Raw genomic sequence first — 19528 nt, forward strand, 5'->3', positions numbered from 1 at the left:
AGTACATGGCCGTCAGGATGTTTCAGGCGGATCACATCATCTCCCCCGCAGTGCCGACGGTTTGATCGCCGAAGCCACGACAGCACCACGCGTGCCAATGAGGCGGGAGGAAGATGAGACGAGGCGAAGCAGATCATTAAAATTTCAGGGCGACATCTGAGAGCCAGCAGCGGCGTCGGTGGTGTCCTGGTCGCCGCACGTCAGATGAACCTGCTGTTCTCCCGGCTGCCGCTCGGTTGCCATGACGCTCTTGGATGTTCAAGAGGAGTCCACTTTCACTTGAGAAATATCTTCAAATTCAACTTTGGGCACGTGCGACTTCTCACACCACGATGTCTCCAGGCCGACCCCTCCAAAAACGTATGTTTTTGTCCTTTGAAGTTTTTGGTTACACTGGGTTTTTTAAGAACCCTTTCTTGTAATGGATCTTCTTTTTCTCCTCAGTTCAGTCTCCTTTTGCTCTCTTTCAGTGTTCTTTCCCTTGTTTTCAGTTTGTCTTCACTGTGACAATCAAGTTTCCTATCTTCTCAGGACAATAATATTTGTTGATTTGAAAAAAAAAATTAAGTGGTCGTCTTTTTTTAGAGACACGTGACAATCTTCATGGGAGTCAATTTATTTCCCAAATCTCCGTGTCAGCTAAAATGTCTTTCAGAGTTCAGTTCATTCAGGTGTTCCATGACAGGCACTTCCTGAACCTCAACAAGAGTTGGAGAAGTCCTAATGGGACCAAAATGAAGCCATTAGCTGCAAACATCAACTCAAAGACTCAGGCCGTCGGAGGAGCTCTGGCAGGTTTTTCCAAACCGCACGATCCCGGCCCATTCCCGTCGCCGGAGTGAGCTGAGTGGGCAGAGATGGATGGTGGCATCAATAATTCAGGGCCGCGGCACGGGTTTAATGGCCGCCAGCCAGACGGGCGCAGCGGCAGGTAGCGGCGCGAGGGCCGGAGTGTTTCTTCAGACGACTCATTGTTTGCTTCCTGGACGCCGAGAGCTTCGGCCCGCGGGCTCATTAAAGATTGATAGAGGGAATCCACCGGGGCCTGTCCTTCTCTCCCTCTCAGAGTAAATGAAGTGGTGTGTGTGTGTGTGTGTACTTTAATGAAGTGCTGCTCACTCCTCCTTCCTGGCACTTTGACCGCAGCGTCACTGACGCGGCGGCATCAGACAAACACGGACCGTAAATCCTCACATACGAGTTTGTGGTTGCTGCATGTGATCATGTTAGACCAGCTGCCAGACGGCCGCTTCAGGAGACCATAACATTATGACCACCAGCTGATGATCCGAAATAATCCGACTCATTCATTCAGAGTGGTGGTCATGTGACCTCCACGTTTGATCAGTAATAAGCATGCAATTACATACGTGCCATCTCAATCAATTTTTTTTTTTACACCCCAAAAATTCTACAAACATTTCTGAAATATTCTTGTGATTGTTCTTATTCCACTGGAAACATTTCAATGTTTAAAAAAATGCATGAAATCTTATGAGAATGTGAAACTTGACAAAAATATTTTCTTCTAAATTTGTTCAGAACCATTTACTTTTAACTTTTAATAAACTGTTCTTATTTAGACGTCAAGAATTGGATGGAAAAGTAGACTTAAATGGTGAAAAATGAGTGAGCCAACTAGCTAGTTTGGTTTTTTTTCAGCCACCAACATGGTTGACTTCACAGACCAAAGCTAGCTCATCAGCGTTCAGGAACCTCATCACACTCACTTCTCTGCGAGCCGTTTGTGCCTCCATCAGCGCGCCGGCATGCGAACACAAAACGTCCTCCAGCGTTTTCCTAAATTGCCGCGCCGCTGTTTTAAACATCCACTTCAGCCACCTGACGATTCTTCAATCAAAGACAACGAGGCGCGTTATAGCCGCCGCGGAAACAGAAACGACTCGTCAGATGGAGCGGCGAGAGTGACACCAGAGGAGATGATGAAAGCCCCGGTGTGTCGCAGCGTGGGAGTGTTTTGGTTTGTCAACACAACCTTCGTGATTTAAAAGGTCTTGAAAGAGTTTCGGGCCTTTCCTCCTGAGATGATGAAGATCAAAGCTCCACAAACAAAGCTTTGAAACACGCCCCCGAACCACTGGGACTGTGGGGTTCCAGAGTTTCAGTCACACAAGGTGAAAAGAAAGAGTAAGGTAGATGTGTGACGTGGAGAAGAGAGCAACAGGAGGGTACCACACACACTGACCTCTTGAGAGGGAAGAATCTCGAACTCACCACCCCAAAAGTAAAGACAAAGAACCACAGGGAGTCTTCAAGAAACAAAGCTAGAAATCAACAACCAACCAGAGTGAGATACAAAAAAAAACTTTCAAAACTCTTTAAGTCCGGTCTAGTTCACGGTCTCATCTTCTGTCAATAGCTTCAACTTCATTTTCTGAAAGTTGGACGACCAGCGAATAGACCCGCGACTCTTTCGCCAACCTGCTGCCACAGTGGAGAAGATTTGATCAGCAGGTGATGGGGACGCAGTGATAAGAGGTTGGAGGACACAGAGAGTCTTTCATGTCTCCCAGCAGTCCACCATCCCTGACCACCGGCTCCATCCCTCCCAGCTGGAGGCGATCTGGCTCCGACAGCTCGCCGGCATATTAACGCCCAGATCAAAGACCAACAGAGAGCGGGAGGCGAGGGCGGGAGGCGAGCCGACAAACAATGGCTGACGAGACGCAGCCAATCAGGATGTTTACTTGGATGAAATCTTCATGTGCTGCAGAAAAGCCATTCATGAATAAGAGATGTGTGAAAGCTTGGCGACGAGCGTCAAAGCGACAAAAAGAGGGCGGGAAACGTGACACAAGTCGGAGGATCAAGTCAAAAAGAGGGAGGAATTTTACAAGTGATGACGACGTTAGTTTTATATCGTGCCTTTCCTAAATCCTCCACAGGGAGGAGCCATAAGAAGACAAAGCTCTGCGCAGAGTCTCAACATTTCAGGACTGAAGCTAGCTAAAGCCACATGAAACTGGCTGCAGACGTTTTATTTTGCATTCACTGCTTGACAGTGAAAATAAAGATAAAGATTTCGCATCATCTTCCACAACAAGGAGTCAGAAATAATGCAACACAGTACTCAACGCATTTTTAATCTCCTCTGGTTTATTTAAAAGCGCCAGACTTGGAAACAAAGCGAGTTTTCATTCGTGGTGCTGCCATCAGACGGGAACAAACGCAGGCGGCGGCATGAACAAGTCGCGGAGCAGCGGTGCGCACTGACAGTGAGTCAGACAGACGAGGTCGCAGCACAAAGAGGCGAGCGGCAGAGAAGAGAGGACGATAACAGCAGATTAACACTGAGGCCTGCGCACAAACAAACCTGCAGCATTCATCTGAGGAAATAGTTGCACACTGGATAATGACACACAAACACACATGCAGGGTTCAGTGGCAGCTCTACAGCATCACCTAGTGGGCCACAAAAATCATACCCTATCTTTCAGTACTTTCAACAGGGTTGTCTAAGACATCAAGTCATGTTGTTCTTGTTGTCGTAAAACAACCATGTAATGCTATGTTGTCATATTCTGCTGTAGTTAAAACAAGATGTTATCATTGCGTAATCAGTCCAAGTTAATGTTGTACTTGTAACTCCTGTGTTAGCACAGGTGTCGTTTGTTCTTTCAGTTATCAGTTCTAACAGTTATCGTACTACTAAATCTGTGCTCTGCATCCTAACCAATGTTATCTTTATCACCCTACTACCATTGTTGCTGTAACTATTGTGTTGTTACCTCTGTTGCCATAAAGATCCCCCTGTTACCAGTGATGCTGTAATGATCACGTTGTTACCAGTGTAGCCTTAATGGTAGTGCATCTACCAGTTTTGCACTAGTACTATCCCAATGCAACGAGTGCTGCTGTAACTATCACGTTCTTACTAGAACTGCTCATACTATCATAATCCGAGTTGCTGACACGAGTGTTGTTACTTGCTGATACTAGTGTCATAGCCAGTGTTGCTGTAACCATCATGTTGTTGTCAATGTTTCAGAAACTATGCCAGTGTTACCAGTGTTGCTGTGACTATCATGCTGTTCCCAGTGTTGCAGTAACTGTCACGTTGCTACCAGAGTTGCTCATACTGGTATTTGTTACCAGAGTTGCTGATTCTCGCATCATTACCCGAGATAATGACACTAGTGTTGTTACCCAAGTTGTTCATAACAGTGTCATTGGCATTGTTGCTGCAACAAACAAGCATGATATGAGTGTTACTGTTGTCACCAGTGTAGCCTTAACTATTGTTTTGCTTCCAGTTTTGCCGCAACTATCATGTCACTACCACTGTTGCAGAAACTAGTGTTGCTACCAATGTTGTCATAAGTACCAGAGACTTGCCACAACAGTGGTGGCATGTCCTCACAACACCACCACTGTTGAGGCTGTAATAAATCCAGTTGTTAATTGGGGTTTTGATCGTATAAGCACATTGTTACCATGATAGTTACAGCTAATGCAGCTGTCATAGCAGCAGTAATGGTCATGTTTACGTTGCTGTGTGCCATGACCATCATCATTACAGCAGCCGGTAGCACCATATAGCCCCGGTCATCACTGCAGGACTGTCATTATGTTGACTGTCATTACAGCCAATCGCAGCTCTGACCACACTGGCCACCATCCTGAGCCTCCACTGTGGCTCCTCTCTCCTCTTCCTGCTGTAAATAAATGATCATGATTCAGCACTGTGAAGGGAGCCAGCAGCTTCAGGACCAAGATGAATCAAACACACATCCAACAACCCGGAGGAGCACTGCACTGCACTGCACCCTCCCCCCCAACACACATTACATCAATGTGTTTCAGCTGAATTTATTAAGAATCCACTTCACTGACACAGACACGGACAAACACGGCTCACATTAAACATGCACGTAAGAACACACCTCCGCTCGGGTGATTTATGAGTGTACGGCTCAGGTTTGCATGATTTATCCCGTGAAAGCTGCACTGCGCACCTGAGGGATTCAGCTACCTACTGCACACACACACGCACACACACACACCGCAGGAAGCTTGTTAGCGAGCGAGCACCGGAGGAACCGTGAGTGTCCACTTAAGCACGCTGCTGAGGTTTGTTGTGCTGCATTATTTACAGCAGGAGGTTACGCCGCACACACACAGCGACTTCTGAGACACATCTGTGTGTCTGGGTTGACTCCGGTGTGAACTCTGTCATGTGTGTGTCGTCGTAAGAAGGCGTGTGTGTCTGACGCTGCTGTGTAACAACATCCCTTGTGAGTTGTGTGTTGTATCAATCCCAATGTGAAAGACACTCGGGTGCATCTGCAGGCTGGAGAGAGTGAACACACACACACAAAACCTCAGCCCTCTACCTGCACCCGCCGCTTTTCAAAACAATCATTTTATCTATCTACAACTTAGCGTTAAGTGTCTAGATTTCAGGTAAGGCGCACCTGCACCTAGCTTCAGTGCCAAATTCAGTGTGAGGAACGAAAGAATGTAGTGACTGTGAAAGCAACAAACCTTGTTTGACTGATGTTATCGGAGCACAGCGGTGAAGTGCTATGGTCCACTAACACAGACAACTGGAAAACAATGGCTTGATGTACACACCAATGACATCACACCAATCAAATTATCAGAGGTCGAAATTCATTCTCCACTCACATCAATCCAAGTTAGTGTGCGAAAGTAGGAGTGTGTAGTTTCTCTTAATTGGTCGGTTTGTTCTGACACTCACAAACAAACGCATGAAGAGCTCCACAAAACAACCAAACAATGGCCGTAAATGCTCTAGGGTCTCTCGGTTCACTTGCACACACACTCCTCTTCAGCCCGTACTAATACACACTGCACTGTTGCCATGGCGACCTGCTACCTGTTGCCAAATGGGCCGGGAGTTTCGGCACTTCAGCTCTTAAACATCGCAGTTCAATTTTGTGTCACGCAGACTCACAATCACCCACTCGGAGACGCCAAGAACACTTCCATTCTCCTCCGGCAGATCCAATCAGGATCGGTGGGGTTCAGAGGCGTCGCCGCTCAGCGCCGCCGTTTTTGTTCCGGCAGGAGAGGTGGAAAAGAAAAGAAAGCTTCCCTCTTCATTATTTGAGGCTCCATTCTGATTCCCCTCCACGCTCCTCGGTTCCGTGTCATTTATTCCGCAGAGATAAGATGGAGCCAACTTGAGGAAATTGCAGCGCTTAATTCATCTCAGCGCCGCTCTAATTAAATCACTGCACACTCTTTTCTTCTCTTGTTCCTGTGTCACACAAAGATCCACCGCCGCACCAGAGCCTCGCTTTGTGACACCGGACAGTCATTCGCTCGCAGCCATTCCAAACCAACGCTTTGTTTAACCACCAGAGCTGAAGCAGCAACGAGGAAGTGGTCAGAGGGTCGCGGGGGCTTGGTTGAACATACATTGATTGAAAGACGGACGCTCGCTCTGAACGCAGGTGTTTGAGTGAGAGACGGTAGGTGTGATGTCGGCTCTGTGATGGAGAGAACTTAGTGCCAGCTGTTGGCAACATGAGCAGCAGAATTGTAAAAGCAGAGTGACGACTTTTCTCTTCTCCACAAATGAATTACATTGAAAGGGAAAAAAAAAACACTTGGACGGAGAATAGAAACATCGAGAGAAACGCTGGACGCCTCTCCGCCTCCCGTCTCAACACAAAGAGGAGCTTCAGCCGCGGTGACACGCCGACAGTTGGAACACTGAACCAGAGAATTAGAACCCTGGAGACCCGAAATCTGGCAGAGAGCTGCAGAGATCTGGCAGCCGGCGCCGAATCCAGACAATCAAGAGTGGGCGACGTGACACCCCGTTACTAAATTGTCTTTTCACTCCGGCACACACACTGATGAGAGGCTCGCCAGGTGTGTGAGCATGTGTGTGTGTGTTGGGCTGCAGGAGTCATTAACACAGAGCACAGCGACCTGCAGTAACCTCCTGTTACAGCGCTGACCTCATCACCAGACAGATGAGAACAGCAATGCTGTGGATGGATGTTTGTGAGAGTTAAATAAGACAACACAACGCGCCTCAGTTTTTAGCTGTTTAAAGAGCTGCAGCTGCAGAAACACGAAAGCGTCAGTGAAGCAAGTGATCATTTATTAATCCTGTGTGTGTGTTTGTTTGTAGCCCTGAGACACATGGAGAGAGAGCGAGCGAGGGGGCAAGCAGAAGTGTTGCAATTCCAGCTAGTAGAACCAGCAAAAAAATCATTTTCAGAAAACCCTGACAACTTTGCCGTTAAACAATAAGAATAGTGTAATAAGAAAGTAGGTCCAGTACCTGCTCCTGTCGCTCCAGCCAGCGGTCCACCATGGGGTGGTTGGCGCTGAGCGATGATCTCGCCGTCTCTCTCTGGAACTCCCTCTGGTTAGCCCAGGTCCCAGCATCCCGGGGCAGGCTGCGGTACGTGTCCTGACCTTTGGCCTTTATGAACAGAGAACGGATGCTTTATTGAGAATTTTCAAGACACTGAGCAATTCGGGATACAAGAAGAGATTTAAGAACAAATGTGTTGCTGCTCTTAAACGCCCTCTGGAGGTCGAAAGTGGACGAGCACGCTACCTTTCTCTCTAAGCTGTTTGTTCCTGTGGAGTGACGTGCCTTCAGGAAGCCCGCCGTTGTGGACCATCGGGTGGGGTTCTTCCTCGACGGCTGGTCGTCTGTCGCGGTGCGAGACTCACCGACGACAAACGGCCCATTGACCGTCAGCAAGGCGGGGTCGCTGCTGCGGCGGACGTGGAGAGGCATGTCTGGAAGTAACAGGGAAGTGGACAAAGGTTCAAGGAAGATCCAGCAGCTTCACTTTTTATGACAGAGGTAGCCTCTCACTCAGGTTCTGGGTAATCTAATCTAATTAAGAGGCTGCGTCGGAACCCTGAACATTCCTGGAACATTTGAGTTGAAACCAGCATCTGAGGACAAAGTGCTCAGGTATCATCCACAGCAGGTGCGAGGAGACCCACCGGGATGAAGCAACAGTAGAGCGGCAGGAGGCGATGACTAACTCACGACTTCATGAACAATGTGGAAAAACAAAAGCATGACTCATCAAACTGTCGAATCAGAGGGTTCATCGGCGGAGGGCAGAGCCGCTCCAAACAAACCGATGAAGAAGTGTGGGAACGTCGATCCATCCAGCTGAGAAACACCAGCGTAAGTGCTTCCATTAAAACTCTCATCGCTAAAATAACAAGTCGCTGCATGTGGGAGGACAGCTCCAAAAAACAACAAACAGGCCGGACATGGAGCAAATAGATACATTATTGCGTGTGTTGGAGTATATGTGTGTGTGTCGGAAAAGCTGATGTGTCTCACAGCCTCAATTAGCATAAAAACATCCATTAAACCACAGAACCTTGTGTAAATTCACACTTTAAAAAGTCACACATTCGAACTTATTCTTCACAATTCAATAACTAACAAAATCAGGGAAATTAAAGTCTAATATGAGCGACTCACTTTGAGAGAGAAAACGCAAAGAAGTACCTGAAAGTGAAATTATATGTTGTCACATAACCTCCGAAACTGGAGATAGGATCAAGACTCCTGTGTTAGCATTTGCAAATGTTAGCAAACCAGAATGTTAATCATACCAGACGCTTGAGTTCTTAGTCAACGTTTGCAAAAGCAATTGCTCAATGGTCAATAGCCACTCAAAACATCGGTACTCAACGCAAGCTTGCGATGCATGCAACTTCTCAACACTCATGTCACGGTTAGGGAAGCTAAAGATATCTTACTTCAGGACACTTAACGTTTGAGATTCTAGAGACAAAACTTTGTGTTGACCTTCACATTAGGGCTACTGGTCCTGGAACCATCGAAGAAGACAGGACAGCTGAGCATGTAGGGCTATATTAGCATAGCATTAGCATACGATTCACACATGCCAACAAGTCATTAAGAACAGACAACACAGCCTATGCGGGACAAAATGTGAGCTGTAGCGCTTCTCCTGACAGTTTAAAGCAATACCCTGAGAGAGACTTGTGTGTCTGAGCCCCGGTGCGTTGGGCAAAGAAGCCATCAGTAGTGAAGCGGTTTAAAGCCGTAGTGTAACTCATGATGAGAGTCGTGGGAGGGCACACTTGAAAACAAGAAGTTCCCCTTTAAGAGCAAAACAGGAAAGAAAACACGGGTTTCTAAAAATGCATCATCCTAGCTGGCTGTAATGCGACGGCACATTTGTCCGCCTGCGTGTGTAAACGCACTCGCCTTGATCCAAATTGACAAATCACCGGCGGACTCAGATCGCAGTCCAAACTCCCAGTAATTACAAGCCCAGAAAGTGACACGCTCGGCGGAACCATGGCGGTGGAACCACTCAGCGTCGCGTTTGATTTAGGAGCCGGTGAGAAGAAGCAATTAGTCACTTTGGCCGGAGATCAAACGGCGATCTCGGCTTCGGAAAAAAAGCTCTTCTGTCCAATTAAGAGAATTTATGGCTGGGTTAAGGTAACGGCGGCGGTGATGAGGCGATTTGTCGGGTTCGCAGTGAAGCGCTGCAGCTGGCGACACCTGACGTCGAGGAGGAAAACAGAATCACGATGTAAATGAAAAATCGCAACTCAAACAATCTTTCAGCCGCTAAATTAGAGTGAAGAAAAAAAGAGCCTTGTCTACACGTAAACATGAGGCACAACACAAGTTTTCTTTCCTGCACATCGTGATTCACCAAAGTCATCAGAAGGCTCCGTTTGACACTTGCATTGGTGGCGAGCTAAAACGGGACAAGCCAAGCAAAAAATGAGCCGGGCATTAGGATCCGATTCATCCTGGCTACATGCTAACAGTCACGGTGAAATGAACATTAACCCTCTAAGCAAGTCGCTAGCACCGAACTAGCGTATATCAAGCGTTCAGGACACTTAAATAGAGCGCAAAGATCCTGCTTTGACGTCACAAGACATGAAAAACAAAGCTCCAGATTCCTCACAGATTCAACATCTCCATTTCTTACTTACTTGTTCGCAGTGCGGAGGGCGTGACCTCGATCTCGCTCGCCGCCTGGTACGGCTGGAAAGCCGACACTCCGCTGCCGGCGCTGATGTCTGTAGCAAACAAGTCTGGGCTCTGGGTTCCCGTCGAGCTGGCGCTGGTTCCGTCGCCTCCATGATGAGGCTCCTGCTCGTCGTATATCGCGATCAACTAGAGGGAGGAGAAAACACAGGATCAATGGCTGAGCCAGGGACGAACTCCGCGAGATGATAATAAGGCACAGAAAGTTTCAGCAGCCGCCGCTAAAATCATATTTGATGTTTTGTATTTGGACTGATGTGTCTGATGTACAGATGACTATTTTCAACTCCTGTGTCTGACACAGTTACACAACAGAGTGTGAGGTGCCTCATTACAGACGCACAACTGCTGACTCAGCTCATCGTGGCCTGGTCCCCCGACTCTCCATGTGGTTACAGTAATACTCAGTCAGCGGCTTCATGGACATGGTCACAAAGCTTGCTTTGCTAACGCTACACAGAATCTGGACACCTTCCAGCATCGCTGAAGAAACAAGGAACCATCAAAACCAGCTTGGCCCTTATGGCCGCGAGGCGTCATTACGAAAATACACGACACCCCGGACGACCATTAGAGTTTTAATGGCAACACAGCACGACCACTCGAGCCAAGAATTCAGCTTGCTAACTGGTCTGAAAAGTGCAACGGAAAGAGTGGTAGAAACGTGAAATCAATGTATATAGACAAGTTTAAATGCGAGATCAGACACATTTTAAATGTCAACACTTTATATTCAAAGCAAACACTATAAGCTGGACCTTTGCTGATGTCACACTAAGATACTTCAAACTATTAAAGTTGGTTTGTTGAACCAAGTTTAAAACTAGTTATGAAGATGAGACATATTCAGGTCACAGATCCTCTATCACAGTCAGGGGACCAAAAGGGAGCAGAATTAATCATCCCAGATGAGCCTCCACATCAGCTGGCCGCTTCAAACCCCAGAGACACTGGAGGGAAGCGATCCAAACTTCTGAGGCAAGTGGACCGACCCGGACGCCACGTAGAAGGAGTAGAAACATGAAGGTCTTGACGTGTTTGACAATGATTTGATTTCAAAACCTAAAACTGCTGAGGGAAGTCAGCGACCTCACAGCAACAGTTGTGGAACGAATTCCTAAAATCACACGAGTCAGCAGCGTGTTCCAGCGCCCGCAGCTCCAGACATTCTCAGCAGCTCCACGGATCAACGGCGTCCACCACACTCCGTCAGTCTGGAGTCGACTGCGGTCAGAAACCACAGCGTGCGGTCGGACGGTGACCCTGGTCATGTGACCGCAGAGTAAGTCTCCAGTTTTCTTTCACGGCACAACGTAACTGAGCATGTGTCGATGAAACGAGTCACTTGTCATTCTGAGGTCAGAGACATTTTGACTGACAAGAACTCTAATATCCATCTTAGCTGAACTCAGACTATGGAGCTGGACTGGCGCCAAAATCAACATGCAAATAAAAATTCACTTTTTCAGCAAATCTCTTCAACGACTATTAACAGATGTTTTTGTTTTTTTTTTCTTAAGAGTTCTTTCCACCACTTCATTTCTACAGCGTGCTTCTTTTTTTTACTGTGGACATTTTTCTTCCATGGTGAAGTTTGTCGTGAGCTTTCTGCTGAGTCACTTTTTTCTGCTCAGAGTTTCTTTTCCAGATTTGTTTGCCCAAATTTCACCGGTTTATGCTGAGATTTGCTAAACTGAAAAGTGAAAAACAAAAATGGCAGTATGAAACTAATAAAAATGGATGTGTGAAAATCTCCAAGTATAGATTGACATGGAGCCTTTTGGGACCAAAATGGAGCTCTGAACTGTCTGACAGCCAAATCCAAACACAAAATAAAGACTATTCACGGAAACGTGTGGATTTCTGCAGCTGAGGGGAGTCAGAGTCGGTTCTGACCCACATACTAGTCTCAGCTGTGATGGGGGGGGAGGGGTGTCGGAGGAGCGATGGCTGCTTAATGAGAAATTATTGCTGCTGAAGTTTCCAGAAAAAGTGAGGTAATTACATCTCATATGGTTTCATTACCGTCCTGATTTAGATTAAGAAGAATTAGTGGTGAAACCACAGAGATGGTCGAGGTGGGGGGGGGGACCCCGACATGACCCCCACTAGTCCCACCAACCCGCCATGCTAGCATCCCCGGCGTGATTAATGGAGGGAGTTTAAAGCCGTAAGAAAAAGGGTAGCGAGACACCGATGGTCTTCATTTTCCACAAACCTGTCGAGAGCGAACAAAGATTTGCTCTAACAAGTTATTAAACAACTCATTAACAACGTGGCCCTTCAGGGCTAATTACCGCAACTGAGGATTACGTAACGAAGCTCCGCTGAGTGACATCAGAGTCGATTTAGGACAAGAACCGGTGGAGCTACTGAGCCAGAGGAAAAGTATCAACCACTTTAACCTTAGTTGAAGTACCAGCCACCAGCGTGCAGTCATGTGACCATGCAGTGAAGGCTTCATCACTGTCGTTGGATTAGAAAATGATAAGCCACAACCAGTATCGCCGCACAACCAACACTCTAGTGCACTCACACACACGCACACAACCACACACCTCGACGCTGAAATCTAATTAAGACTGAGTGCCGAGATGTCGTGAAACCGTCAGATCAAAGTTGCCGCGGCGACAGAATGACACGAATCAATAAGTCGGCAAGATCCCTGGAGACCTGGAGAGCCCGGAGCCGACCACGGCCGGGATTAAACCCAATCTGACAGAGCTTCTACTGAGTGGAAGATCACATCACTCCAGGAGAGAAGGAAGTGGTGCTCAGCAAAGTTAACTGCTGCGACACTGGCACATCCAGGAGAGACTCGGAACAGAACCACTGCTCCTCACTGTTTTGTCCAATGTCTTCTGAACTTGTGAGGTGTTTAACTGGGAAGAGGCCATGGAGCAGACCCATGCTGGAGAGATGATGTCTGTCTGAGAGGGACAACGGACGTCTTCAGCAGCTGCCCCCAGACCTGACCTTGAATATGAGGAGGAAGATGTACGCTGGAATTTGGTTCCCTTCTAAATTCTGAGAATCGGAAAAGACAAATGTAGACGGGTAAAAATATCTATCATAAAACTGCCAGCAAAATGGTTAAAATGTGTTAGAGATTAGAATGTAGTGATTCTGAGTAAGGAGCCAGATCAGCAACAAAACCTTGAACTTCATGTCCAAACTGGAATGACCAGTTGCTCCAGAGAAAACACGATTATGTCACACAAAAACAGGATGTTGAACAAGAAAATAACAATGTTTCTGATCACCAAGTTGCATAAACCACAATTCTAAGAACAACAAACAGAAGTTCCGCCAGTCCAGGACGCTTGTTTGGGCCGCTAATCCTCTGGAGGATGGGAAACTTCAGAGCGATGAACCTTCGACTGATGATCCTCAGCTCATATTGCTGGACTTTCTTTGACAAAAGTGTATTTTAGAACGGAAAAAAGCACATTTTGGGATGTAAGAACGACTGGTGGCTCTTGAACATTCATCTACCGCTGGTTTGTTCCACTCGCACATTTTAATCACACAATATCCAGCTCCGCCTTGTAGATGATCCATGAGTTAGAAAGTATCAGAGCAGATTGGTTCGAGTCTCAGCAGCTCCGGCCGGCCGCACCGGGAAGTGGCGGTCTGATTAACGGTGGGACTCTACGGAGCTTTACGGTGGAAAGTAAACTCCAATCTGAGCCGAAGCAGTTCGGCTCGTCAGAAGATAAATATGGATTACGAGTTAAACCTTGAGCTGCGGACGCGTCTTCAGAGGGAGACTTCTCAGAGAGAAACTCCCATGTGAAGACTTAGGAGTGCTTTGAAGAAGGTCAAGGGGGTACGTGTTGAGGAAGTGGAAGAGTTGAGTAGATGACAACATTATGACCACCCGCCAGATGGTGCCTTGTACAGACAGGATGGAGAGGAGGCGCACAAGCTGTAAACTTCTTCTTTGTCTTTTAGCATTTCTCATCATTAACCACGCTTGCTCATCCTCCCTGGTCACCCTGACCCAATTCATGTCCTCCATCACATCCATGAACTTCAATGCTTCCATCTCAGACAGCAACTGTTTGCTTTTCTCCAAATTCTTCTAACCCCAGAAGATCGTCGTCCCTTTGAATCGCTGTTCTTCCCTATCAGTCTTGTTCAATCTGTGCCCTCTGCACAGTTATTTCACAGCAACAAGACCGTGCAGGTCGGAGGTGACATGCAATGTGTGTGGCGCCAGCGCAAAGTCAACTAGTGTTGGCTCGCTCTTGCCATCTGAGAAGTCACAGATCGGAGCGCAGACGTCCTCAGATGATGATTAATCACCAGCTCTGAATCCTTCAACGACTCCCTGATCAACCCCCAGACCGAGTCAAGTTCCCAGGAACCCTTGAAATTGCAGAACATGTGAAACAGTTGCGTCATCCTCGGCGCACCATTAAAAACCAGGATTCTGTTTAACACTACTCTGGATGAATGTGGGCTCCAGCTGCAGGACGTCAAAAACAACATTCCTTTCATGGTGAAAGACGGATGAAACGGACGGAGTGGAGAGGAGAGCAGAGGAAAAACAGTCGGATCAGAGCGAATCGCAGAGATTTAACGTTAATGCCAGAGAACCAACAACAAGTGCGCCTGCGATTCCCCGACCAATTAATCTTTCTGGCGCAGAGCAGAGAGAGGTTCGAGAGCGGCTCAGTAAAACAGCATTATTCTCTTTCTCAGCCAATTACTGTGACGAGGGGGGTAGAAGGAGAACGAGGACACGCCGGTGAGGAAATTCAAATGAGCAGGCCTGATGACGTGCACGTTCATCCGCTGTCCCAAGAGACGTTTGCGCCGACAACAACTCTGAGACAAGCCGATGCCAAAATCAAAGTTTGAGGAGACCCAGGCTGCTGAGCAGACCTCCAACATGTGGTGGGAGACAACCCCAGGAGTCCTCCAGAGGTGGGCGCCACCCCAGAAACACAAACTACACAACCTCCTGAGCAACCAGCAAGAGATGGCGAGAACCTTGAGACCAGTTCTCCAACATCCAAATAGTATGGGGGGAGGAAATGTGAGACTCGCATCCTCATACAGCTGTGTTTAATGTAGGTTTCTCCCAACCCTTTAGCATTGCAAATTGTTTTTATAATACATTTTAATGCTGATTTTTCTTGGACGGGGAAGACTGTCGTAGTGATGTAGCTGTGAGGTTTGATAATGCCTCCACATTTCTCCCACTTTCTCAGCGTGTCCACTTCCTTTCAATGCGCTTCATACTTGAGGCGAAAACAGGATGTCCTGCCACTTGGGTCAACTGCTGCTGGAGCGCTTCCGAGGTCGTGTTTATGTTCCACAAACAAACGAGGGAGTCAAGCGTTTTGGTCGCGAGTCAAGAATCTGCTTATTTAACTTTTGTTCTCCGTCCCCGCCGAGTGAGACGGCGGCGTCTCTAAATGTCAGCGACGTGGTGATTACCTGTAATGGATTCGGCGGAGCTCGGCTTTATCGCCCGCGGCCGTGACGGGTGAGTGAATGGCAGCTCCGTCACGACCCAGCGCTCCAGATAGTGTCGGCAGCTGCAGACGCTGCGGATCAGATGGACAGCTGCTCGGCCGTCGTCGGGGAGGTTGATCCCGGCTGCCAGCTTGAATACCAGATAAGACAAGAGGAGAGCTGCTCTGCTGGGCCGCAGCTATCAGACCACAGTCCAACCTTCTCCACTGAAACTAACGAAGGCTTCATCTCAGAGTTCTCACACGTTTGCCTCTTTGTTTGTGAGGAAATGTGGCAGAGAGATGTCTCCTGACATCAGCAATGTGGCCAAGTTTGAAATGGACTCAACAAGAGCTCCGGTGGTGGACAGAGTCACGGAGGACATGATCAACAGTAGAGCTCAGTCATCTGCCAGAGACTCGCATTGTGTTTCTCCAGTTAGCCAGCTTCTCATGGGGCACTTCATCTGTTGACCTGCAAGTCCACAAGAAGGAGTCCACAGGACAATCCCAGGACAGCAGACTTCAGGATCCATCAGAAGATGGAGGGCAGGAGGTGAGAATGACTGACAGATCGGGGTCAGGAAGTGTCTTGAGAACAGGTTGTCTGACAGAGCTGCTGGAGCAGTTAGTGATGATCCAGATGCACTCGGGTCGGTTCAGGTTCTGGATCCGTCTAAAAACGTCCTCAAAACAAACTGAGGAACAATGGGAGGATGATGGTGCGAGGCGGTGGTGCAGAGGAAGTTGAAGTGATTAGGGTGGGGGGTCAATGAGTCCATATGGGTGTTTGCTCAGAGGGCCAGCAGCTGGTTCATTTCCGGATTTAAAAGTTCCTTAATTTCCAGCAGAGTCAATGAATCAGGACGGAAGTGAAAACACGACCTGCTAATCCAACATGTTCCCAAGGAGGGAAGAAACAAAGCCCTGGAGCCGGACCCTGGTGGATCAGGAGTCAAAGCAAGACTCTGGTAAACACATCCGGTGGATTAGAGAAGATAAAATGAAGATGCAAAATGGCTTGTTTGTTCATGTGGACCACTCTAAAGATATGATTGGGGACGCAAATTGTGGTGAAAAAAAATGATCCTAACATAAAGTGGTATAGAACAACACACACACACAGATCAAATCAGCTCCTTCCTGTTCTCCTTCGTGAACAATCCCACAACCGCAGCAGTATTTGGGGTCCACTCTACCGAGTCGAACTTCAGCTCAAGCAGCTGAGGCTGTGACGTGGAAACACTGACCCCTGCTGGCAGGTCCGGGGATGACAACGCTGATATCAAACCTGCCTCCAGTGAAGTGCCGTTCAGAACTTCAATGGTCAATGTTTAGACAAAGAGTACAACTTTCTTTGTCCATAACAGAAAACAGAAACTGAAAAAAACGTTATAAATAATTTCATTTCTTCACTGCAACGGCCGCATCAGTGGTGAACGGTCTGGAGGAAACATCTGCGCATCTACAAGAGTCACAGAGCAACAACAGAAGTATTACAGCTGTGGAGCCTGATGTGTATGTGAACATCAACACAAACACACCACTTCCTCCCGCCACAGACCGCGCTGGTTTGGCCGAATCACAGCGTAGGAAACTTCCAGTGTCTTTTTTTAAGGTCTAGTTTTGACAAGTTGCACATTGACGTTTTTTATTTTCTACTGTGGAGTTCACCACGTCAGAGAGGAAGTCTGCAGCCCAAACTTGTCAACAGGACGCTTGTGTGGTGAGGAGAGTCTGGTGTCAGCGGGTCTGGTCTGATGATCAAATGGTGCTACTCCTCACTGTGGAACTTGAAGTGACTTCAGAGGTCAGTCAGTCTGACACCTCGGACAGTCTCGGACTTCGAACAAATCGGAGATTGAACAAAAATTTCGATATTTTTTTGCTTCGGATTTCGAACGAAAATCCAGAACTCGAACGCCCCCGAAAAAAGTCAGAAAAAACATAACGTGCGCGGACCGATCAGCTGACCCACGAGGCGCTTTGTTATCGTTTATAACGCAGCTTCTGTATGCAGACGTGTCCCGTTAGCTACATTTACTGACTGTTTTTTCTTCACATTGAGGTGTAAAACCTTTCCTGTCTCCGCACTGGACCGTGGTAGAGTGTCACAGGGGAGGTGCTTGCTCTCCACACCGCCGAGGCTGGAGCGCTCACTCCAGGGTTTGATGTCCTGTTGTGGGCTGGAGCTGGGACAGGGATGAGGCGAGTCTGGGACAGAGCGTGACTTGGTTTATGACTTTGTCACAGCCAAACTGCACAGAAGCGCACATTCAGAGCTGGACACGCACCAGGCACCTCTTCACGTCTGGAGAGACCTCACTCACTCTGCAACCCCTCCCACATGCGGTGGCCACACACATAGAAAAATCAATTCAGATTTTGAACAATTCGCTTCTCGAACGGCCGTCTGGAACGGATTGTGGTCGAGAAGCAAGGCTCCACTGTCTATGAGAATGAAACCGTCTGTGCAGTGTTGGCGACTACACTTTGACTCGACTGGACAGGAATGCACGTTCATCCTGCAGCTTGAACATGTTACAATACAATTGATAACAGGATCACAACCGTTCTTCCAGTCACCCAACATTCATTTTGAAAAACAGGAACGTAAAAGAACTTCTTGCGTGATTAAAATATTGGACAGGCATGTTATTAGAAACAATCGTATAAACAAAGTAACACAAGACACAACAAGGCATCTTCTACAATGTACGATTCAGAAGATCACAAAGTCCAAGTATAACATCCTCTCATCATAAACATGTTGGAAAGAGCACCAACTGGTCAGAGCGCTTCCAGAACACGGCAATAAAACTGTATGTATTTTCTAGAACGCTGCGGTGACAGCGGAGCTCCACTAGAGGGCGGACGTCATCCTTGATAAAAGCGTCATGCAGGGCCAGGATTCAGAACCGTGACTTATTTTTATCTGAATTTGCGTTAATAAACGTAACATGCTGCAATATAAAGGTATATTAAATCAATTAAGAATAACCTAGATAGTATATGATTAACAATAAGTAGATGAGGGGAAATTAAATAAAATAATAAAAATAAAATAAAAATAAAAATAATTTTTTATTATTTGATCAAGCAATTAATAAGGATTAGAAGTGCAACTGACATGTTGAGGTTGGAACTGCCAGGCAGAAGGTGGAGAGGAAGGCCAAAGAGGAGATTGATGGATGTGGTGAAGGAGGACATGAGGTTTGTAGGTTTGAGAAAAGAGGAAGCAGAGGACAGGGTGAGAGATGGAGGAGGACGATCCGCTGTGTCGACCCCTGAAGGGAGAAACCAAAAGGAAAAGAAGAAAGAAAAGTGCAAATGACATGACCGTGTTTCTATGGCATCTCACTTCCCACCAGGTCCACACAGAAGGTTCTGGTGTGAGCTGAATAAAGCTTTGATAAGAGTTCAGATCTATGCGGAGCTAAATCCAGACTGGGGTTAATACTCCTGTCAACAGATAGTTGTAATGGAAACTGCGCACACTTTTGTTCCGACCCGGTGACGGCCCAGAATTACAACCTGGGAAACACTATATTGAAAAAATATATCTAAAGGGCAAAAACAAAACACATACAGGAGGTCATTAGACAAGGCCAAACAAAGAAATGCTTTTAAACTTTGCTTCTAATATTTAAATTGATTTTGACTCTCAAAATGATCATGAATTTTTCTTCTTCACTGATATCTCCTTCAATCAATCCTAGTTTGGACCTCAGCTTAGGCCCAAACACAGCACCATGTAGGGTTGGCGGGTCGCACCAGAGTTGTTGTGAGTTCTGGGCTCGCTGTAGCCTGACGTGTCGCCTCGCACGTGTGCGACTCACCTACGACCACACGACACAAATTACAGAGCAGAAGACACAGACGTCCGTCAGCGGGACAATTACAGGCGGGAGGAGCTGAGCCTGTAACGCAGAGTCAGCAGCACTTAGTGGTCCTAAACTCTCTCCAGAGACAGTGGTCATCAAGAGGTTTGAGGAACTTGAGCCTCGTACATCTAAAAGTACACAATCACACAAACTTTCTG

At 47.2% G+C, this 19528-nt stretch overlaps 1 protein-coding gene across 5 annotated transcripts in view; it reads right to left on the bottom strand.

Moving 5' to 3' along the window:
- Positions 1-19528, bottom strand: part of pard3ab (par-3 family cell polarity regulator alpha, b) — an 80942-nt gene that overhangs the window by 46606 nt on the left and 14808 nt on the right. For all 5 annotated transcript variants that reach the window (XM_053883291.1, XM_053883290.1, XM_053883289.1 and 2 more), the window contains exons 3-5: positions 9967-10150; positions 7565-7752; positions 7283-7426 (exon numbers count right to left, since the gene is read on the bottom strand). In XM_053883291.1, coding sequence (XP_053739266.1) covers positions 7283-7426; positions 7565-7752; positions 9967-10150 — 516 coding nt within the window. The remainder of the gene's footprint in view (positions 1-7282; positions 7427-7564; positions 7753-9966; positions 10151-19528) is intronic.

The sequence above is a fragment of the Synchiropus splendidus genome, chromosome 13 (assembly GCF_027744825.2).
Source record: "Synchiropus splendidus isolate RoL2022-P1 chromosome 13, RoL_Sspl_1.0, whole genome shotgun sequence".
NCBI lineage: Eukaryota > Metazoa > Chordata > Actinopteri > Syngnathiformes > Callionymidae > Synchiropus > Synchiropus splendidus.